Source organism: Carassius gibelio, chromosome B4 (genome assembly GCF_023724105.1).
Source record: "Carassius gibelio isolate Cgi1373 ecotype wild population from Czech Republic chromosome B4, carGib1.2-hapl.c, whole genome shotgun sequence".
NCBI lineage: Eukaryota > Metazoa > Chordata > Actinopteri > Cypriniformes > Cyprinidae > Carassius > Carassius gibelio.
In genome coordinates, this window is record NC_068399.1 from 25,384,459 (window position 1) to 25,408,812 (window position 24,354).

General features: G+C 36.5%; 1 protein-coding gene across 2 annotated transcripts; it reads left to right on the forward strand.

The window, feature by feature from the left end:
• Positions 1 to 21,048: 21,048 nt before the first annotated feature.
• LOC127956781 (uncharacterized) lies at positions 21,049 to 23,155 on the forward strand. 2 transcript variants are annotated; one of them, XM_052554980.1, is made up of 4 exons: positions 21,049 to 21,093; positions 21,435 to 21,534; positions 21,837 to 22,481; positions 22,565 to 23,155. In XM_052554980.1, the coding sequence occupies exons 2-4, from the start codon at positions 21,501 to 21,503 to the stop codon at positions 22,930 to 22,932; spliced, it is 1,047 nt and encodes a 348-aa protein (XP_052410940.1). In that variant the 5' UTR covers positions 21,049 to 21,093; positions 21,435 to 21,500; the 3' UTR covers positions 22,933 to 23,155. The 2 variants fall into 2 exon arrangements, with proteins under 2 accessions (XP_052410940.1, XP_052410939.1); XM_052554979.1 differs by having other exon boundaries at positions 21,435 to 22,481.
• Positions 23,156 to 24,354: the final 1,199 nt, after the last annotated feature.

Here is a 24,354-nt window from a genome sequence, read left to right on the forward strand (position 1 = left end):
TCCCAGAGTCAGTTTCTATTGACTTCTGAGCTATGAAACATAACTTATTTATATAGTCTGTCCACAAACAAATATACTCTGTCTTGATTTTGAGAGCACACATTAACATCAGTGCATTACTGACCATTACATCAAATTCAGTTTATGATGAATGAAGTTACACCACAAATTAAAATGCATAGACTGAATTCATATGATATTTGTAAATAAAATGATATCAGGTAGATGGGGAAAAACATAGGATCGGGTGCTAGTCAACAGTGTAGATAGGAGTTGTCGGTAGCACTTTATTTTACAGTCCAGTTCCTCATGTACATACTATGTACTTATTATAGTAATTACAATAACTATGTAATAACTAGGAACTAACCCTGAACTTACCCCTAAACCTAAACCCACCCAATGTAGTTACCCTGTATTACAAGAACTTTTTAGATAAAAACACTGTAAGTATGTAAATACACACTATAAGTACATGTAAGTCAACGTACTGTAAAATAAAGTGCAACCGAGTTGTCGATAAGGATAATTAGACAATATTTTTCAGAGCGTGCTATTGTACTGGAACCTTGCAGGTTTAGGACTGCTGTGGAGAGCTGACTCACAAAGCTTTTGGTGAAAAAAAGGAAAATATACTTTAAATATATACCTGCATGAGTGAGTCATTGAGTCATTCATTCAACTGATTCATTCAAACTGCTGATTGATTCAGTAACTAAACACTGTTGTGTGTTGCTCAGACACAAAACAGTTCTGCTGTGGTTTTGTTGTGTCTAAAATGTAAGTCAGATTGTTTGGTTTGCAATATACTCTATTATGTCAAATTGCATATAGTTTTAAACAACAATTATAATATTATCATAGACTATATATATCGTGCACCCCTAATATCCAGACTTATTTGCTGTTATTCTGAAAAACGCATCTATACAATATCTAGTCAGCTGTGGTATTACTTTAATTTGGCTAATACAGACTGTGAACAGAGAGCTTGCATAAACCCAGTTATGACAGAGCTCCCGATAAAGGCTTAAAATCTAAGATGACAAATATTGAGATGACAAGAAATCTGTCTGGCTAAACATCCCCAATGTTCTCTCCTATCGAGGTCATAGGATTTTATGCTTAATTGTCAACTGAAATATCCCAGTCATGTTAGTTCTTGGCAAACGACTGTATCCGCAATTGCTTGCAAGTAAAGCTTTATGTGATTACTTTGTATCATCTTCAACATTAATGAACATTGCTCAGTCTGTATAAGCACTTGTCACTCTTTATACTTGTCCTCATCTAGACTCATTTACCCATTTAGGACTTTTTGGAAATCAAGAAAACATGTCAGGCTAAATAAAGGACCACCACTTCTCTAACCTATTCACTTTCTCAATCTTACACACATACAGTGCACACACACACACACACACACACACACACACACACACTGGATCTGTCAGGCATGGTGAGGCTGCAGGGCTCCTTTAACATTCTGATGAGACACATCTATTAAATGTCACCCTGCTAGACGGAGAACCACAGGCCCAGATTCTAACACAAGGGAGCAAAGAGAACGAGACTGAGAAAGAGACAGTTAGGAGAGTCCCTGAAGAAATGTATAGGTATGAGTCACTCAGAAACTGACAATAACCATAACCTTTTCACCAGTGCAGTGTTTGAGACAAGAACAAGGCGGCATCAAGCCAGTCTGTCAGAGAAGTTCACATCAAGTTTACTGTACAAACAGAATACACAAAACATTCTGGTGCCCAACAGTCTTGCAGGCGCATCTAAATAAATTTTGGACTCCAAATGTACAATTCTTGCAAATGCTATTACAAAATCATGCAAAAGCGAAACTAAAAGAAACACTCATTTGTTGGACAGCAGAAACGCTTACAATGCATTTGCATCTAACATTAGCTGTGTTTCAATCCATCTATTTTTATGTGAATTTTGGAATATTGAATAAATAAAAAAATAAAAAAACGCTGTATAGAAACGTCAAGATGCACATAAATTCTAAAAATGCACATAAAAAACATATGCACACATTTAAGTGAGATCAACTTTTTATCCGATAAGAAAAATATGCGCATAAACTATGATGGAAACACATTCACATTTCAAGTATTTCTGTACAGTTGCCTTACATGACTACTGTACATTCTCAAACAGCATCATCCAGTCATTTATATCATATATGAAAGTTATTATATTCATTGGCTTCTCCTATATTCTAAGTGATATTTAGCACCACAGTTTACCAGGAAGTGACGATTTTGTTCTCTTTGACTTGGATGGAAACGGTGCTTTATTCGGACGTTTTATGCGATATTCCAGTTTTGCATATATTTTATTTTTAAGCTTTGGATGGAAACATAGCTACTAACACAAGACAAGCAAGAAACAAGGGAACACAATGAATTGGTCAAAACTTGGACTACAAGTTTGACGGAATCAGCCAGACTCTGGGGAAGAGCTCTGGAGAAACAGAATCTTTACCGGGTCTGAACATTGCCATGGCAACGGGAGCCCTTTACAGGGGTGTGTGTGCACACAGCAGGGAAAAGCCTGGGACTGCGGTTTTCAGCACTTCATTTTTCTCCTTTTTTAGCCATTCATTTTCACTCAGCTGCTTCTAACTGAAATAACAAAAGTGTTAAGTCAACTCAAGTCACCTTTGTTTATATAGCACTTTAAACAAAATACATTGCGTCAAAGCAACTGAACAACTTTCATTAGGAAAACAGTGTGTCAATCATGCAAAATGACAGTTAAAGGCAGTTCATCACTGAATTCAGTGATGTCATCTCAGTTCAGTTTAAATAGTGTTTATACAATCATTTGCAATCAAAGTCAACGATATCGCTGTATCTGATCTGGATACAGACTGGATCTGGTGGCCACGGTGACCTCGGAATAAGAGAGAAACAGACTAATATTAGCGTAGATGCCATTCTTCTAATGATGTAGCAAGTACATCGGGTGTTATGGAAAGTGTTCCCGGTTCTGGTTTACCTAATTAATACAGCCTAAAAATCTGGATTTGGATATTAGAAACACATTAGTGTGTTATGTGTAAGCCGGGTTAAAGAGATGGGTCTTTAATCTATATTTAAACTGCAAGAGTGTCTCTGCCTCCTGAACAATGTTATGTAGGTTATTCCAGAGTTTAGGCACCAAATAAGAAAAAAGGATCTGCCACCCACAGTTAAGTCTCTCTTCCACCTTTTTAAAATGTTTCTGTTTTTATGAATCTATATGGTATGAACGTGTTCAGAATGTTCAAGTGTAACACCCTGACGAGGGCCTGCTTGGGCTAATACACTTTGCTTGCTAAGTGAGTGCCTAGATATGGATTTTGCTGTTTTTTATTATTATTTTGCAATTTGTAAGCTTTTTTTGATAAGGATGTGTGTGCAGGATCTCTGTCTTTGTCTTGTTGCAGAATCATGCACATTTCTGCATGCTTTTCTGCTGCAGGAGGTTATGTGAAATATTTCTTGCTCTACACTTCTTACTGAAAATAGTGTTATTGATTGTCACCCCCTCCAGTTTGCACTATCAAATAAGCCTTCAACCTAAAAAATGGCAAAGTCAATATGTAAGCATAAGACAAATGTTGAAATACTCTCATATGGCTCCACAAGATCCCTTATAATATGTGGTATGGGTCTAGTTTAGTATGGTACTGTATTTGACTAGTCTAAACACTTGAGATATAGTCTTCTGGTTGATATTTGACACAATATCAATGCATCCAGTGACCTTCAACTACAAGTGAGGAAATTCAAAGTCTGAGTTTGCAAAGTTAAAAAAAAAAGTAAAATATTCAAACTCTGATTATCAGTTTGTCTGATAAATGACAGAAGTGAAAACCAGTTTGAAAATAGTCATTTACATTTACATTACATTTACATTTATTCATTTAGCAGACGCTTTTATCCAAAGCGACTTACAGATGAAGACAGTGGAAGCAATCAAAAACAACAAAAAGAGCAATGATATATAAGTGCTATAACAAGTCTCAGTTAGGTTAACACAGTACACGAAGCATGGAATTTTAACTAATATAATAAATAAAAAGAAAACAGAAAGAATAATAAAAATTTAAAAAAATAATAAAATAATTTCGTTTGGTTATACTAGCACTGAGAAAATTACAAACTTCCACCTTTAGTAATTCCTCATTAAGCCTAAAAAAAGAAAAAAAGAAATGCTCCATATATTTTTTCCTCAAATATTTTAATCATCTCTTCCTTCTTCCAAAGCAAACAAGTGCAAACTCAACTGATTTCAATGCTTTGTTTAGAATATAGACCTAAATCCCAGAAAGCTTGTTATTTACAGTAGAGATTTTGGAAGCAGTTAAAGTCCTGTCATGAATGACAAAACGGCTTCTTCAAACTTGTGCATTGTCTTCATTATGGAATATTACGGATAACAAGGAAGGATCCATAGAGTAAACATTGGACGAAGAATTGAGGGCTGATGAGCCTTTATGTAGATGAATTTACCACTCAGTTGAGCTACAGCGTGGCTTCTTAGGGCTTTCGGCCAAGGATAATAACAATGATTTATACAAGCTGTACAGCACTGAAGGAAATGCGTTAGTTTACTTCATGAGCCTATTAGGAGAAGCACAACAAGAGCCATTACAGCTTACAACAACAATAAGAAAGGATAACTCAGCCTGACCAATTTATGTAATTGAAAATGAGTCTGTCATCACTGAATTATAATACACACTATATTACAGAGAAAATATTCAAGGGCTCTTAATTTCTTCAGCCAAACCATGTGCATATATTGCTTTTCTGCTGGCTTCAGATCTGTGTGGTTTTCAGTCCATATCTATTACACACACACACAAACACACCTGTCCATCCCAAACCAGGTGCCATATAAGTGGCACCTGGTTTAAGACCCATTATTCATCAGTACCAAAGATGAGCAGCATTTTGCTTCTGGAGAATATTTATGCAGCTCTATTACTGATGCTGCTCACACAACAGCATTTCAGCTGAAGCGTGGGATTATTTGTAAATGTTACGCATTACGGCAGCTTCGTGGAGACGTTGGGAATTCCGTGTTTCTTGCCAAAATGGAGCACACAGTTAGAGAGAGGACAGATTCTGTAATGGCCGAGGGAACATGTAAAGAATGCTAAATGCATGTTGAAGGGAAGTGTGTTTTCTGAAAAATGCAGATTGTGTAGGGATGATGCAGTTTGGTAATCCCGGAGGAAAAGCGCCAGGTGGGGGGCAGCCTGTTGGTCTGCGTCAAGACAGGAACACAAAGTAAGCACTCAGGGACCGGTTTTAAAGTCCTGGAGGGTCTGAATATAATGGCAAAGTGCCAGACAAAAATGCCCTGACCACAGCCTCTGAATTGTTAAACCATTCCCCTTGCCACATCTTGTTTCCTTATATTGCATTTGTAAAAATTGCATTGCATTTGTCAGGTATAATTAGTCAAGTGCATTTCATATTTTCTCCCACCCAGCACTTCTCATAATCTGCATCATGCCTTCAAAATTGCTACAAAAAATAAATTAATTAAATTAAGTCTTTATGGTATTTTGTGATGTTGCATTGCCTGGCAGGTAAAAACCTTAAATCAAATAATTAAATAAATAAATAAAATAGCATTGCCTTCGTTTTGAGGTATCATTCACAGCAAATGTTATGGGATGATGACCTGGTGAATTTTGGTACTAGTAATATGAAATGTAATACATTCAGCAAATATGCTAGGAACAATGCAATACATGCAATGGCATAGAAATCTCACTAACCTTAAAGATCACCCAAAGGTGACCCATCTGCCTGAAAAATGGTATCCTTCAGTTATCTTGGCTTAGTGAGGAGTGGTTCATTTTCTGATGGTCAGTGATGTTACTTAAGTCTGGAGTGACTGGGTTTTATGAAGATGATGGAAGTTTAATTTCTCTCATGACTTCACATAACTGAAGGTTGGAAAATATGAGAAATAGAGAAGAGCAAGAGGTACACATACTGAAGGGTATGGTTATGAAAATACTTTTAGCTGAAGTATAAATCGGAACTGGGGAATAAAATCATCACTGGGTCAATTAAAAGTCCAGCCTTGACAGTTATGGAGGAGAACAATACTGCTCACTCTGGCATAAATGCTGTTTTAACACTTCTCTTTGAGAGCTGTGCTTGAGGACTATGGGCTTGACCTGCAATAGCAGCAACCTTCTAAAGTAAAAAATAAAATAAAAAATGCATGCTTTTATCAGAACCAGACATCAATTGAAAACAGCCAGTCAAAACAGGAGTATGCTAGGCTCAGTTACAGTGTAATGTATGCTAGTGTGGTTACTGAATAATACATGCACCCACCCACCCACCCACCCACAAACATGCATTCCTGATATTTATTAGACACTCCCACACCTTTGTTCACTGAATACCTTTTGAATACTTTTTTTCATGAAACTACCAGATTTATGGCATTCAATAAGTATCATCTGGGGCTGGGATGTTTGTCAAATCTTGACAAATCAATGACGTTTAAGTTGATAAGTTTTCTTAACTTGGACAAAAAGGCCTTGTTCAGTCAGAGAAATATAGAAAATTGCTTTTGTGCCATAATTCAGTTTCTGAATGACAAACTTTGCAAATGTACATTTAAAATATTTTTAGTTTGTCACAAAGAGGCATTATAACACAAACACTAATTATTACACCTCTCAAACACTTTTCTGATTCCTCTTTTTGCTCTGTGGTCAGTTATCTGCCTCTAAATCACATACTGGCCTGTTTCACCCTTTGGTTAATAAGTACGTCAGACAATTTATATAAAAACAGCCTTAAGTGGCATGATGTATTGAATGCCAATGAATCTCTCCAGAGAAAGAGTGTTATTATGCGTTAAGAGAGACATGAGCAGTCAGGCTGCAGTAATGGAGATTATAGATGCAGTTATGAATGTCGAGATGTAAAATGAATGGGGCCTTGCTGACAGTTCCTTTGTTAGTTTTAAAACAATATAATTGTTAAAGAAGTTGCACATATTATACTCTCTCTTTCTCCTTTTCTCTCTCACTTTCTGTCTTCCACCACTCAAATTTCAGTATAGTGTCACACTGAAGAAAGTTCAAAATTACATTAAGTCTCCAGAGTTGTTTCATTCAGCGATCAACTGTGTCAATGTACTATGTTTGCAGATGTTTCTTCTAAATTTCTGGAAATAAACACATAAACAACTAAGACACTAATTGACAGAGTAAAAGTGTTGGATTACAAAATTTAAGAATTGCTCACCACCCCGAAATACATAAAAAGACTTAAAATTGTAAATAATATTTTTTAACCTGTCCATCCACATAATGCAATTCAAAGTGTTCCCAAACAACACTGTATGTACTTTTTTAAATCTGTTTATTTAAGAGAAGAAAATATGCCATAAAGATATGGAACCATATGAGGAAGGATGTGTAAATAATGACAATTTTCATTTTAGGGTGAACTATCCCAGTGTATCAAGGGGAGCTCTATCTGAATTTCCTCTGTGCCAAGCTTAGGCCAGGGGGAAAAAGTGCAAACAAATTTGTGCAGAGGGAACTCTGCTGGGACAGAAAATTAGATTTATTTATCTCTTTCTCCCTCCTTTAAAAATTCAGAGAATAGCAATTTATATTCAAGAGAAGATGCAGTTTGTGCTCTAAATTCTCCACTACATTCTGAAAGTAACCACAGGCGCTGAGGAAAAGGCAAGAAAGGGACCTAATCTTTCTTCTACATACAAACAGGGCATGCCAAGCTCTCTGTCAGAATGCTGGGTAAAAGAATAAGCAAGAGGAACACCAGTGGCGCTGCTACAGGCCTCTTTTCACCATGCGGTGCATCCTCTAATGAGGGAAAGCTTCTCAAATGTGCTTCTTTAAAATTCTGCTTCTGTCCCTGGCACATTCACACCTAGCTGGACAAAAACGCATTATAACCTGGTTAGAAATAACTATGGCAAGAGGAGATATGCAGGCACACTAAAATATGAACCTCATTCAACAGATTTGATGTTTTAGGGGATTACTTTAATGCTCTGCTGTCCTTTTGACCAAATTATTTTAAACTAGATTTTTACATTTAAATGCATTCATGCATTTGGCAGAAACTTGTGCAAACGTGTGCTTCTGTGAATTGGACCCGTGACCTTGTCAGATGAGCTACAAGAACATTTACTATTCCTTTTAGATTTGACCACTACAATGACAAGTGTTAGGCGTTTGCCTGTGAAGATAGTAAAGTGTTCCAAGTGGATTCTAGGCTTGTGCATATTAAATCACATTTTCATATTCAAGTACCAATTATATAGAAAGTTTGAATAGTCTTCATGTTAGGCGGTCAATGCAGAGTTAACTGCGGATTGTCAGTACAACACTGCCTTGCAAGCAGTGTAGAAATGTGCACGATAGTGCAAAAGCTTGACTGAAAAAGGTTAGGAAGGTGAAGCGGGAACAGGCCAGTGATTCGTCTGTGGGATTCATGGGAAATCAATTTGTGGTAGTACAGTCACACAAGGGTAGGCTTCAAATAGACCCCCAAAACAGCATATGAAAGAAAGAGTGTTTGTGCAGACTCTCTCACTGTGCCATGTTAAACATGAATAGTGCTTTTTGATATTTGATGCTGTTGTGTTGTTTCATTATGGGAAATAAGGAAATCCAGAACATGAAGGAGATCCATCAGTCAAAGAACAAGAGATTGGAAACATGCATGAATCATACAAAACATTACTCATGTTGTTGTTGCAAAGACTTGAACTTCTTCATAAGACACGGCTGCCCTCCTGCAAAGAATCAAGAGTTTACCAAGCTAGAATTAACAGATATTATTCCTTGGCTTGGAGGATCTTGTGTGAGTGATATCAGATGTGCTTGTTTTATTCATTTATCAAACACTGCTACAGTTGCAAAGCTCAGGCTTGTGTTTGTATCTCATCTCAAGTGTCCCTGGAGAGAATCTTGATTGCGTCTGCCACTGAACAAGGCTGAATGATGCACAACCAGTTAGGTGTTTAAAATTATTGTAATAGCCTTTAGGATCAGATACTGGGGTATATGAAAAAGTTATGTCAGCATGACAGGAAATAAAAGTAGCATTGAATAAATGGCACCAATTGGCTCCTCTGTTATAACCTAAATTGTACTCTGTCATATCTGCTGCAAAAATATAGATTTAGCATTTTGTTCATCGAATTGGATGCAAGTCTTTTGAATCAGATAGCTATTTTAATGGAGTGAGTAGAAACTGACAAAAGTTTCAGATCCTTGTTTCCAAGGTGACAACTTTTACAGACGTACCATTCTTGGTCCAATGAATGTGGACTATAAAGAAACGCATTACAAAAAAGAAACCAGGTATACAGGAAAGAAATGTGCTAATTGCTCAGTTGGTAGTAAGCCAACACAAAAGGCCAATCAGTGGTATTATTGAATGATTGCTGTATCAAAAGTCAATTTAAAAAGGAGATTGACAGCTAGGCATCACACATTTCTGCCCTAATTCTGTACCACTTTCATCGAAGAACCAAGACTGACTGGAAAGAATTGTAACTTAATGAAGGACATAATGGTAGTTGGCCACTAAAACACATAAAACATGTGGATTTTTTCACTTTCGTGAATCATCCTGGTCCCCTCACACATGGCACATTTATGACTATGGATATGACATCAGGTATACGGGTTACAGTGATGTTAGGAACAAACAAAAAAAAACTATTACAAAACATCCAATTACGCATAAGATGATATTAATAGAAATAAGAATCAAGTAAGATAGCAAGGTTTGAATATTAGTCTCATCTATTCTGAATGTGTTGCAGACACATTGAAATGTCACTGGTAAAGGACTTTTAAATTTTTAAAGGAGTTCCCTTGCACTGACATTTAATCAGAAAGCGCTTCATCAGAATCAGAAAGAGCTTTATTGCATTCAAGGAATTTGTTTCAGTGACATAAGCTTACAGTACAGAGAGACAACAACACCACACAGACTATATATATATATATATATATATATATATATATATATATATATATATATATATATATATATATATAAATTGTATGAACAGTTGTGCTATAGATGATAGTGGAATAGAATAGAGTGAGATGCAGTACTAGGATGGTGGTGGTAACAAATAAATATAAGAATATTGCACATTTTTATTGCATAAGTGGGGAACATTTAACTGTTTATTAGGTATATTTCCTGGGAGAAGAAACTGTTCTTGTGTCTGACTGTTCTGGTATTTGTGGCTCTGAAGCGCCAGCCAGATGGCAAAAGTTCAAAAAGGGGATAACTTGGATGCGAGGGATCCAGATTGATTTTCTGAGCCCTTTTCCTCACTCTGGATGTATACAGTTGTTGAAGGGTGGGCAGAGGAGCACCAATAATCCTTTCTGCAGTCCAAACTGTTCTCTGTAGTCTTCTCATGTCTGATTTTGTAGCTGAATCAAACCAGACAGTTATTGAAGTGCACAGGACGGACTCAGTGAAGGCTGAGTATAATTTTTCAGCTTCTCCTGTGGCAGGTTACACTTCCTCAGCTAGCAAAGGAAGTACAAACTTTGTTGGTCCTTTTTAACAATGGAATAAATGTGATTGTCCCACTTCAGGTCCTGAGAGATGGTGCTTCCCAGGAATCTGAATGACTCCACTGCAGTCACAGTGCTGTTCATGATGGTGAGTGGAAGGAGTGCAGGGGGTTTTCTCCTGAAGTCCACGATCATCTCCACTGTTTTGAGCGTGTTCAGCTCCAGGTTGTTAAGACTGTGCCAGACAGCCAGCTGCTCAAACTCTTGCCAGTAAGCAGACTTGTCACCGTCCTGAATGAGGCCGATGAGTCTGGTGTCATCTGCAAACCTCAGGAGCTTGACAGAGGGGTCTTTAGAGGTGCAGTCGTTGGTGTACAGGGACAAGAGCAGGGGGGAGAGAACACATCCCTGAGGGGCACCAGTGTTGGTAGAGCAGCTGTTTGATGTGAATTTCCCCAGTCTCACTAGCTGTTGCCTACTGTCAGAAAGCTGGTGATCCACTGACAGATAGAGCATGGAACAGAGAGCTGGGTCAGTTTGTTCTGGAGTGCTGTTGGGATGATGGTGTTGAATGCCGAACTAAAGTCCACAAACAGGATCCTCACATAAGTTCCGGTTTTGTCAGATGTTGCAAGTTGAAGTGATGTCCCATGTTTACTGCATCATCCATGGAGCTGTTTGCTCGGTAAGCAAACTGCAAGGGCTCCAGTAACGGTCCAGTGATGTCCTTCAGAGAAGCCAGAACCAGTTTCTCAAACGACTTTATGACGAAACACATTAGAGCTACAGGCATGAAAGACATGAAAACTCAGATGAAATGGCCTTAGGGCAACAACAGAGATGGTCGACTCACTTTGTTTAACATTTTAATTACAAATTTAATGGGACATGGCTCAATTAGGACAATTTAGATGTAGTAAAATAGAAAATTCTTTACTTCAGAAGGTTTTAATGAACATACTGAAGGTAGTAGAAGATGTGACCAGAAAAATGTCTGATCTTTCTTTGTTGCAAATTTCTAAAGAAAGCTGAGTAGCAACACATTCCAGCCGTTAAATGCAATGTGACCTTGCAGCACACGGGAAAAAAAACTTAAATTATATTATAATTTAATTATAGATATTTAGCATGAAAATTAAGAAAATTAAGAACAATGATAAGAACCATTTCTCATGAATGGCTGACTTTCCTAAAACAAACAAACAAACACACACACACACACACACACAAAAAACAACAACAACAACCAACCAAACAAACAACAACAACAACAAAATTCAAGTACTGCATACACTCAAGATGAAAAATGATACTTGTGTCTTTGGAAACACCCCACATACTGTTAGTGTATGAAATAGCTCATTTATAGAACTTTTCCTTTTAGAATCAATTTTTCGATTTGATGGTTTAGTGCCTGACAGGACACTGGGGCACTTTATTCATTATAGCAGCTGCCAAGTAGCACTAATGAACGATGAGGTTGTCTGAGCAGAAATAAGGTCAGCCTTTGGTTGAAAGAGCTGATTGGGAATCTTGTCCCTTTGGGCATTGAAAAAATGAAAAGGTTGCTATAATAACCCTGGCCACCAGAAGGGGGCAATGAAAGCCAAATGAGTTTACCATGGTTTGTATATGTTCCCTTTATCTCTCTGTGCTTTTCTCTTTTTCTCTCTTACCATTTTTCTCTGGCTACATCGTAGTCTACCACAAAGGCAAGGCCACACAACAAATACAAAAGTATGCTATACTTTTATAAATATTTATATAATTATATATTTATTATATAAATATTTGCTAAATATTACAAATGTAACTGTTTTTTTGTCGAAAACTACCAAGACATGATATATGAAATATAGCACACTAAGGGTGCTTTCACACCTGTAGATTGATTGCATTGTTCGGAAACAGGGATTAAAATTATTAAAAATGTTGATTAAAATTTTTGGTGCAGTTCACTTCCACACAGCAAAGTTTCTAAATGGACCAAAATTGTTAATACATGCGAGTCGCATGTGAATAAACTGTCCTCTCATTGGTCAAAGTTCCACTAGGCTATTTATTTTCAGGAATTTCTCTTATAGCTTTCATCAGTCAAAATGGAAAGACAACAGCTTTGAGGGCATATTGATGTGTTTTTTTGGGGGTTTTTTTTGTAGCGATTGTTATATAGTCCTAGAATCAAAGATGGAAATATTTCCTATACTTAGCCTCCTTTTTCAAAAAGCTACCTCAGTCATTGCAGCACCTTTAGTTACATATGTCTGCTTGCCTAATAGTGTCTCAGAAGACTGAAAGTTTGCTTAGCAAAACTATAAGAAATGAGGGGGGAAAAGTTAAGAATTAAGACTGCAGATTCACTCGCGTTTGACTTGAGCTGATGGAATAGCATACTGTCAGCACATAGACAGGGGAGAGGAAGGACTGGAGCCACAGGTCAGATTTGGACAGTGGCCATTTCAATTTGTCACTTGGATTACTGTAGATTGAACAGACTGTTACAGACACCAGGGACAATGATAGCAGCTCAGGCAGTATGACAGATTCTCTAAAAAGTTTTATTTCTCATTTATTTTTTTGGGAAGGATCATTCAAAAGTCATTTTGTGTGACAATATAATTTTCAGTGTTGTGGACATATATCACATGACCAAATGGGCTTTAATGAAAAGGCATATTTTATCTAAAAAAAATAATTAATAAAAATGTAATGAGTGATATTTTCTTTTAATAAAAAAAAAAAGAAAAAACTAATTGTCATAATCCCATTGAGTTGCTATAGGAATGCTCAAGTCTTTTGTGCCTTGTGGTTTATTATCCATTGCTATGATCTTCTTGGTGCCTGAAAGAGCCTAACTGCATGATTTAAAAACATTTTTATTTTTACAGATTTTATCGCCCACCAGGTGAAAACTGCAAGTGATATTTTATAACTCTAATGAGCAAGATGAAGTAAGTAAAGAAATGTAATACTTATGGTAGCCTTACCGTAAGAAGCGATGCTTTCTTAAGCAAATGTCAATATAACTTATTACCTTATATCTATGAAGCATCTACACTTCTGTCACCTTACTTTTGCTTTTGGGGCACAATTGTTGTTTGAAGCCATTAATCCGCATTTGACACTTCTAGGTTTCTCTTCAGATGCCGTAAATTCTTTCAAATCTGGCGCTCTAGCTGCGTTTGTTGTCCGAGCGCAGGAATCAATAGCATCAGCATCTTGACATCACATTCATGATTTTGATAGCATCAAAACACAAATGCTTATTGAACTGCCATATTAAGGCAAGGTCACCATCTTGCTGATCTTTATTACTTTTCAGAAACAAGTAGGTTTTTTGTCCAAGACATTTGGAAATTTTATGTTTGCATATGTTGTGTATTTAGACTTGCTCTAGTCTTGCATCATTTCCTACAGTTTTATAAATTGGCTGCAGAGCTGGACCATCTGGAACTGCCACAGCTGAATATGAGGCAACTGTCCACTAGGTACAATACAAGCAACAAAAGTGCTGCAAGATGTGAAAGTAGTCTGTTCTGTATAGTGTAGTAATTTAGTACAGGGGTTCCTGATACTGGTCCTGGAGCACCCCAACACAGCTCATTCTGCATGTCTGTCTTTTCTGACACACCAATTTCTGGTCTTCTTGGAGTCTGTACTAATGAGCTGATGACTTGAATCAGGTTTTTGATTATGGAGACTGTAGAGTGTTGGGGTGCCTCCAGGACCAGGGTTGGGAACCACTATGTCATGCATTATGTTTCTGTGAACATTATTTTTGTGCCTGTATTAACACATTACAGCCCACATGAGCCACTTGGTGCTACGATAAGGTATGTTTCTCGCCCTGCACCATACACTGAACTCAGCAGAAAATATTTTGAAAATTCACTTGATCCACATCATTTATTTTTGCAATAGGCTCTTATGAAGCAACATGCATGGAAAGAACTACTCTTTCATTGTTTCAAATAAGACATATTTCAGGCTTGATACAAGTTCCACACATAATAAAATCACTTTATCTTCTTATTCAGTTATGCAGTGTTTTCGCAGTGAGAGCTTGCCCCTGTTGGTCTGTGGTCTTACATCGACAATATGGGGGATGTAAGTGAACTTCAAGGGGGAAAAGTAGCAGCAGAAAGAAAATCTTGTCCAACTTTGAAATGCATGCTACCGGACTTCTTCCCTGTGTTGTTCTTTGTTCAAGGTAACCTTTTCCCATCCTTACCCATCAGAGTGAAACACAAGTTGTTGTCCAAGCCTTCAGCAAACTATTTCAGACTTCTTTATCTATTTGAAATGCATGCTGTATACTCTGTCTTAAAATGCTGCTAAGATGAGTTTTTTTTTTCCAGTGTTCAGGTCAAGGAACCCTAAGGCCAATCATGCAGACTCTTTCTTCTTCTTCTCTCTTTATTTTTGTCAGTGACTAACTAAAAGTAGCAACACTACTAACCTACAGTTTTAGCATGACAGTAGCTCAACTTTAAGTAAGTAGTCTAATGTGGTGTTTAATAAGTGCTTCATCGCTAATTAAGGGTCCAAGCACCAAAGGGGTCAGAACCTTATTGTTTTTGTAGATTTTCTTCATCTTCTTCTTTTTCTACCCTAAAAGTGTATGGTCAGCAAAAACCATAGGTCCAAAACACTAAATTTGGCAGAATTGTCCCAAATGGTCATATCTCTGCAACCATTCACTTTACAATCAATTTTTTCCCCCTCTGATTCTCTAAATAATAACTGAACAAAATGTGTGTGTGTATATATATATATATATATATATATATATATATATATATACACTGTTTAAGATTCATCTTGTATGTCTGTCTGTCTGAGACTTGTGGCCTCCTACAGAAAGAGCTTGTTAGTGAAATGTGAGCTGTTTCTGCCTTCTGTCCGTAGGGTATTTCTGGTTCAGAGCTGCTGGGGGTCATGAGGAGGTGGCAGGAGAAGCAGGGGAGCAACCGCTGAACCCTCATTCATCTTTGACCTTTTTCAGGATTCAGTGAAGTGCACTGTTTTGTCATAATGCACCTTCTCTTGGACCCATGTGGTTATTCCAGCTTGGACTATTTCTGTGGGTAAATGCTTTGATGGGCCATTTGTTTAAACAAAGGCTTTCAATTAGAGATTGATCAATGCAGTTTGTGTGCTAAAAAAAAATGTGAGTGCCATTTATGATTTCCAGATCTCATCTCAGCTCTCTGAATATTTGCGGCTACTTTTAATCAATTTAATCTTCTGAATGAGATTTGGATTCATCTGACAAATTCGGGAGATTTTGTCTTTTGGATAAGCTATGAGTGAGTTGTAATTAAGTTAACACAATCCAGTTTAGCTCTCCTTACCAGAAGCTCATGTCTTAAAATAAGTTCCACTTTATCAGCAATGTTTACATCTGAATACTTTTCATGTAATGTAGTTTTAGTCTGAATCGTTCAGCCGTCAGTGATTTTGGCACGGATCAGAGAGTCTCAAGCTGATGCTCATCTCTGTGTGAGAAGACATCTAATTTACAGGCCTACAATAATCTTCTGATCCAGGTGGAACATTTTGCAGGTAAAAATCTGCTGCTTTGTGGGTGGAGACTAAAGTGGGTGAGCTGGCTATTCATATATATATATATATATATATATATATATATATAAATTGCCCCCCCCCACCTTATAAAGAGGGATTCAAATGTGTTCTTGTGTCAATAACTGATGCTCAGGCCACTGAGCCACCAGCTCTTCTATGTGTAACTTGCTTTCTTTTTTGAGTTTTGTCTTTTTTATTTATTGAAAAACCAGTGAAGCTAAACAACTTTTCCACAGATTCAAACCTGGATCTCCCAGGGCAAGAGCTGATGCTCACACCACTAAACCACTTTTTTTTGGGGAAGTTTGTCTTTTTCATTCAGTCAGAAAGGAGTCAAACTAAACTTTTCACTGCAAGAGTGAGATTCAAGCTGGGATTGTCCACACGAAAGTCTGAGGTTCAGACAACTGAGCCACTGGCTCTTTTGTGTTTTGTGCTTTAATTTTTCTACTTAAAGAGAGATTTGAACTTGGATCTTACACATCAATAACTGATGTTCAGACCACTGAGCCACCAGCTCTTCCATGTGTTGCTTACCTTTTGGGGGAGTTTATCTTTTTTGATTTATTCAAAGGCCAGTGAAACTAAAACTATTTTTCCACCAGAGTGAATCAAACCTGGATTTCCCACATCAAGAGCTGACGTTCACAGAACAGAGCCACTGGTCTTTCTGTGTGTAACTCCCTCTTTTGGGGGAGTCCGAAACCAGTCTAAAAACATATTTTTTCACTGCAAGAAAGAGATTTGAACCAGGATTGTCCACATCAAACACTGATATTCAGACCATTGAGCAACTGGCACTTTCACAATTACATTTCTCATTTATTTATTTTTCTTTAAACACTAGTGAAACTTCTTCCTCCTCAATAGAGTTCTGTGAACTGCCTGTGAATGAAGCATACAATAAAATTCTTCGGTAAACAATGAAACTCATGAAATCTTTTCATAACTAAAACATTTCAGGTATAAAATTATCATAGATTCTGTCGAACAGCACTGATTCACAACCCTCAGTTCTTTAAACATCCATTTTAAAGTATCATACTATTTGATAATCTTATCAAAGATAAGTCACACTGAAACAGAACAGTGAGATATCGCAGATATTAAGGCTCTGGTGTGAAGTTTCACTACATATCAACATCAACTCTGGAGGCTCTTCAGTCTGTGTGACAGTTTGAGTTTAGGAGCTCAAATGCTGTAAATCTAAACAGAAAATGTTCTTACTGAGCATCCAAACCTCTTATTCTCTGTCCTCCTTTAATACAGCTCAGAGGTCTAAGGCTGCTTCCTTAGCAAGTCTCGAACAGAAACAACTCCTGTAACACTGAAAGAAAAAGAGATTTGTGTATTATTTTGCCTGCCGTGAACATTACACTCAACCAAAGATTCACACATTTACCAGGTTCATCAGGATGGCCAGCAGAGAGATGCATCGTCATGTCTGAAATGGCAAGTGTTATAATAAACGGGGTCACTTGACTGTATGAACTGCATTTTTAATGTAGCATTCAAAGATCTGAACACAAAGATAAGAATAGTTTCAAACTGAACTCTCTCTTCAGATGCTATCATTTCTTTCATCGTATTTATCTTAAACTCACTGAATCTCAAATCTTGGTGTGTGTGTGTGTGTGTGTGTGTGTGTCTCCAGAGAAGATCTTTGGATAAGCGTCTGGACTGATTAACTGAAATGTTGAAGAAATTAAATTATAAAAACAGATAAAGTACATGGAGATTAGATGGTTTGTGGACAACAACAGAACTTTGTGAGTTTGGGCTCCAGTTGGAAACTTGCACATATGCCTGAGTACCTCCAGAAAGAAAAATAAAATCCCCCAGAAAACTCCAAGCAGAGACAAAACACCTCAAAGACTCACATCAGTGTCTGATTCTCAAACATGTGGAGAACATAACACTCTGATGACATTTATTCAGAAGAATACAACATAACAGAATCAGAATCAGAATCAGAATGAGCTTTATTGCCAGGTATGTACACATACGAGGAATTTGTTTTCGTGACAGAAGCTCCGCAGTACAACAGAATGACAGCGACAGAACATAAAACACATAATAAAGAATAAAAAATACAAATAAGTAGAGAGTGAATAACAATATACAAATGACAATTGTAGGCAAGTATATTACAAAATGAAGTTATGTATGTACATATATATTGTGTGCAAAATTTAAGTGTATACTAAGTATGTGTGTTAGATAAATAAAGTGTGTGTGTATATAAATATAAAGTGTAGTGTGTTCGCCATTATTGTCAGAAAACAGGATGTTTTCACCTGCGCAGAGAAAGGCAGGCAGCATCTGAGAGTTCCTTGGGATGAATCTTCTGGAGATTTCCTCTACTCTCTAGATCCAGGGAATAGAGATCCAAGTGTTTCTGATATCTCTCCATCTTCCTCTTGAATGTGCATCCTCCTTGGGTTTCTGTGATAACAGACAAGTGAACTTGAAACAAGACACTTTAGACTGCAATAGATGTTAACAATCTAAACAATAACTGAGAGGTGCTGCCTGTGTTTTATTATCCACCAAGTGAATATAATTCTGATCACAAAGTACAGTAACAACATATCTATCCTCAACCTGACTGTCAAGTGCAATGTCCCAGTGTTTCCCCATAATTGCAAAAGCGTGCTTTATCCACATAACTGATTGCCTTATTACCTCATGTGTTCATGGATTAATGACTTTGGTAGGTTGTTGCGGGATTTATTCTTCAGAGAGACAAACCCTGGCCTGGCCGAATGAAGCATATTCCAAACTTGATGAATTTCAAAGGAAAAATGATCTGGCAGAGGGGAGGTGACAAAGTAGTTCAGAAACACAGCTTTTGTGACATAAAGCCATGTTAACTATTTTGTTTGCAAACTTTTAACTCTACAATGATCCTGACTGTATGCACTTGCATAACGAGAAAAAATAAATACTAAAAAGCTAAAAACTAAATATAGTTTTTTTTGTCTTTTTAAGAAAATGTACAAAGCATCATATGCAGTACCGCTGTAATTAGAAGTAAGCATAATTGGAAAATTTTCTTCGCACTTCCATATTATCGGTTGCAAAAATATTCTGCGAACCTACATGACAGCGTAAATATAGAGACCTAAATATTTCTACCTTGGACTTTTGAAACTAAAACCAACATTTTACTTGCTGTAGTCACTGTAAAACTTTCTAAATTTAATTCTTTCTGGTTTTAGTGTGTATGTAACAGCTTTAAGGTCATCAATGTGCTAGTGCTATTATAAACATTAACAAAATTAGTTTTCAGAGTAAATTTGAAAACAACTGTCACTCACCTCCGGCTAAACAGATGAAGGGAAAATCACAAAGTGACGTCTAATCAACTGCTTTCTGTAACATGGACATCCCCTCCTACTTATATTGTACCATCTGCTTCAGTCTACATTTGATTCAGGAATTTTTATATAATGCAGAAATTATGCAAAGATTTGTACAAGCATATACAACTCACAAAAAGTACAAAAACAAATAAGCATTTATAAGAATATGTAAAGTGGAACAATGTAAAATTACAATTTAAAGTAAAAAAAAAAAAAAAAAAAATCTTCATAGGTCTTTCTGGTTTTTTGTTCTTAATGTTGTCTAATGTAGTACCATGTTGTTTAATCTCTTTTATAAAATGTTCAAAGTTTAGTTTTGCCGTAGACCATTTTTCACATGAATGTGATATTTTCCATGCAAAAATGAAAGGGGTGTAAGAAAGCACATCGCACTTCTGGAATAAACATTGTCCTCTGGTTTCCAGAATCAGTCCCTCGTTTACTCTGTTTACTACATAGTGAGTGACAAGTAATACGCTATATTAGGCTATATCCATTTGCAGCGAGTAATGCTGCAAAAATCCACCACATCGCAGCACAGCTTCTCTCAATAGCGTGGTATAACCTAAACCATAAAACTTATCTGACTGATTTGAATGTTTACTTCATATTCATATTCAGCTAGGCTACTGTATAAACAAAGCTCTTATATGATCCGGTTGATTTCTACATTGAGAGCAATACAAATTCTCATATCACAAACGGCTTTTGCTTTTTTTATTTTACCCATAAAAAGGGTAAAATAGTGAGTTCAGACTGTAACGCATCAGAATAGGATTGCAGGGCTTGAATAAGGAAGGACACATTATGAATATTATTAATATTTGACTAAGGCAGCCTGTTCATGCAAATATTTTCAAAATAAACAGCAGCTCTGACTGAGTATCAGGAGGAAAGTTCTAGCTCTAGCTCTGTTAGCTGTCCACATGCAACAATTCAATCAATTTTAAAGCAACAACAACAACAAAAACATTACATAACTTAATAGTATATATTTGGTATATAAAGAAAAGAGCATATGTATGGCTTCACATTTATTTTAGCTCAAGTGGCATTTAAAACACATTCTCACTGATGAACTCAAATTGAACCAAAGTAAGCTTGTTATAGTAAGCTATAAATAACAAATATTGTTAGAAATGTTTGTTGAAACATCATCGAGACAACTTTTTACTAAGCACAGAGGATTTGGAACCGTTCTTTTGGTGAACTCTTCGTTCATCACTTATCAAATCATTATGTTTGCATTATATTTTGCTTTCTGTAACTTATATATGACAGCAACTGTAGGTTTTTAGCCACAACAAGAGCATACTTCACAAGTATAGTATGGGCTACAAAAAATAAAAATGTGATTTGAAATGTAAACTTGAAAAACCTGTTTACTTGTGTATTCCTGATATCTTGTTTATATGCAGTGATACAGCAGAATATGACTGATTATGACGTTTATGATGAATGACAGTGCTGTCTTTCTGTCCCTGCCTGAAATGATTTGAATAAGTCTGTTATTTCCTTCAGTTCAGCACACAACCCACAACCAGTCAAGCGGTTTACTATTAACCTGCTCACCAGGTAAGAAGGAACTTTATCTCAGCTTTATTAACCTTATTCCTTTTTAAAATGAAATTAAATTATTAACACACTGTTTTTAAAGTAAGTAAATCATCTGATCATATTGTCTGTATGTTGATACGATCCTCTGGGAGCAGACTCTTACACACTGTTTAGATACAGTATGTCACACCAGAAGTGTTAAGCTTTTGTATTAATAACAAAGGATAGTAATGAATTTAGAATGACTTCATTTCACAGTTACTGAGCCTGTTTTTTACATTCGCTTACTTTCACTCCAATGCACTGATCAGTCCAACTCCTATTAGAGTTACCAGATAAAACAAACCTTTCTTCTTTAGACTGGAGTATCGCACCACGTGAATAAGATTGATAGCATTTACCAAATATCTAAGCTGAGCTTTACCATGGTACTTCTACCTGCCCTGCTTCTTCTCCAGGGTGAGTATTCAATTCGACCTGTTTGAGAAGCTTTCCATTATTAAATCATCATCTTATTTATTCCTCACACACCACATGTTTATGCGCCTGAAAAATGCATGAGTATTTGTCTTGTTTTACTAAGATATTGTAGATTGATTAAAGTTTAAGTCCTAGATGAGAACTATTCTAGTGCATATTTAAATGAATTGTTAAAGTCTACAATATGTTGCACATGTGTGCATGTTTTTTTTAAGATATGATTTTTTCTTCCAGTCAAGATGTCAGTAGTATTTCATTAAAAAGTGACCATCTCTTCTCAGTTGTTTTCATTTCAAGCCAGGCCCAAAAAGATCGACTTCAAAAAAAATTCTTCTTACTTGAACCACAAAAGCAGATAACTGATGCACTGGCTGCTTGTAAAGGTAGCTACACTGACCTCGTCACAATCTATGATCAAGTAGAGAATGCGAACCATTCTGAAGCGGTAGTGAAAGGATCTTACAACTGTAGCTGGATTGGAGCCAATGGCTGTACATGGTCAAACGGCGACCCTGTCACATTCATCAACTTCTCCAGAAACTTTACTGAGGAAAGGTGCTGTGGTGCGCTGACCGCTCATCGAGCATGGGAGTGTTTCAACTGTAGTTCCAAAATGTATTTCATGTGTCATAAACAAGACCATATTTTAATCTCTCTAAACAAAACCTGGATTGAGGCTCAGTTGTACTGCATAAAGAATCAAAGCAATTTAGTCAGTATCAGAAATGAAGCAGAAAATGAACGAGTGAAGACAGCAGTAAATGGGAGTGACTCTGTCTGGATTGGCTTTCAGTATAATTACAAGGTTGTATGGTCTGATGATGGATATTCCCATTACAAAGAAGATGTTAAAGCAGCATGCCTTACATTTCTCCCAAATAATTGCAGCACAAGGAGTCTGAGTACCTGTGCTCCTCTTTGCTACAGTAGGTTAAGTCCATATGTTATGCTCTCTACACTATGCTTTAACGAATCAAAGCATGCAACTATTTTTTTTTCTTCTCTTCAGAAAGGTTCATTTATGTCAGTACTGAGAAGAAGTCCTGGGAGGCTGCGCTGAATTACTGCATGAGTTATCCAAAAAAAGATGGACTACTGCGTATCCAGTCTGAGGATGATCAGAGAGAAGTGGAGCGAGAGCTAAAAAGACAGAATATCACTGAGCCAGTGTGGGTGGGGCTTAGAAAGAGTCGACTTTTCGGATTCTGGATTTGGTCCAGTGGTTTAATGGTGGGACCCTGGACCAACTGGCAAGATGGAAGAAAAGACCCTGAAACATCTTACTTCTGTGGTGCCTTAGAGAAAAACAATGGTACATACATGTGGAGTGATAAAGACTGCAGATTGGAATTAAGATTTTTATGTGAGGTAAAGTAATACACCTCTGTTTTATGCTCTTTTGCTTATCATATGCTCAGTTTTCAGCGCTCATGCTTTTAATAGTTAACAGTGGTATCATTCATGTCCTGTATAAAGAAGCTCTTAGGTAGAACTAGAAGCTAAGTGATGCTATACTTCTGTTGCCTTCTTTCCTTGTATCATATTCCTGCTGTAAACCTTTATGCCTCATATTAAGAATTAACATTAAAAGTTGTTTATCAATGCACATTGCCTCACGGAGTCCCTTTATTGCAAAATTTTGTTGATAGTATTTGTATTTTGTGGATCTTATAAGTAAACTGAGACATGCAGCCAATTGATTAATATCATGAATGTGTGATCTGCAGGTCTATTGCGAAGACTGTATGGAAAACAGTAGACGTGTGTTAAACTTAACACTGCAAAAAAAAATAAAAAAAAAATAATAATAATAATAAAAAAAAAAACTGTTCAAAGTCTTTCACACTGTTTTACACTAAAATGATATTGGAGAATATATTTTAATATAGAAAAATAGCAACAAAAGTAAATTTATAATATAATAAAGTTTATTATTGTACAGGAAATCAATTTCTGGAGAATGTTTTTAGTAGAGAAAAAATTATGGCAAAAAAATTTAAGCAAAAGGTAAAATAAAATAAATATTAAATAAAAAAAGAATATATTTTAATATAGAAAAATAGCAACAAAAGTAAATAAAATAAAAGGTCAAATAAAATAAATATAAAATAAAATAAACTGTATGTATCTATCTATCTATGTATCTATCTACCTAATGAGAAACATATTTGCACAGGCTTGTGTATCTAAATACACATTTTTCTATGGATGGACAGACATTGTTTTATGAACATATGGGCAGAAACTGAAACATTAACAAATGCATGTATCAACAAGTTTAACCCTTCAAAACATCTTTCTCAGACAAAGTTTCAGTTTAAAATGCAATATGTTGCATAACACCTTGCTGCTGCACAAAAGGAACATTATACATCAGTGTCACACTTTCAGATGCTTAATAAAGTAAAAATAAAAAATAAAAGCTCTGGGGAGAAAGGCTGAGTGTGTGTGAATCTGGTCTGTGTGACAGAGACCCTAAATCACATACTGCAGACTCAGCACTGTACTATTGACAATCCTATATAGCGCTGAGGCTGTTGAAGAGATGTGCTGTGATCACTGCGATTAAATCACACGAGCAACACATTTTACACCCAGCCTAAGTCTCCTGTGTGAGCGAATACAGAAGAATTAGTCTTATAGAGAACAAACTCATCCAGCATCTGTGATCCATCACAACTCGAAACCCTCGTCCAGACACTTTCATAGGCTTCACTTTTTTTAATCTCTAAATCACAAAACAGAGCAAAGAATCTGCACTGACACTTAGCACAGTGATAACATCAAACTGTATTTCAA

Excerpts from the sequence above, each read along its gene's own strand:
- LOC127956781 (XM_052554979.1), top strand. The coding sequence starts at position 21,773 with ATGATTTTTTCTTCCAGTCAAGATGTCAGTAGTATTTCATTAAAAAGT. Across the intron at positions 22,482-22,564 it reads CTGTGCTCCTCTTTGCTACA|AAAGGTTCATTTATGTCAGT; the intron begins GTAGGTTAAGTC and ends TCTTCTCTTCAG.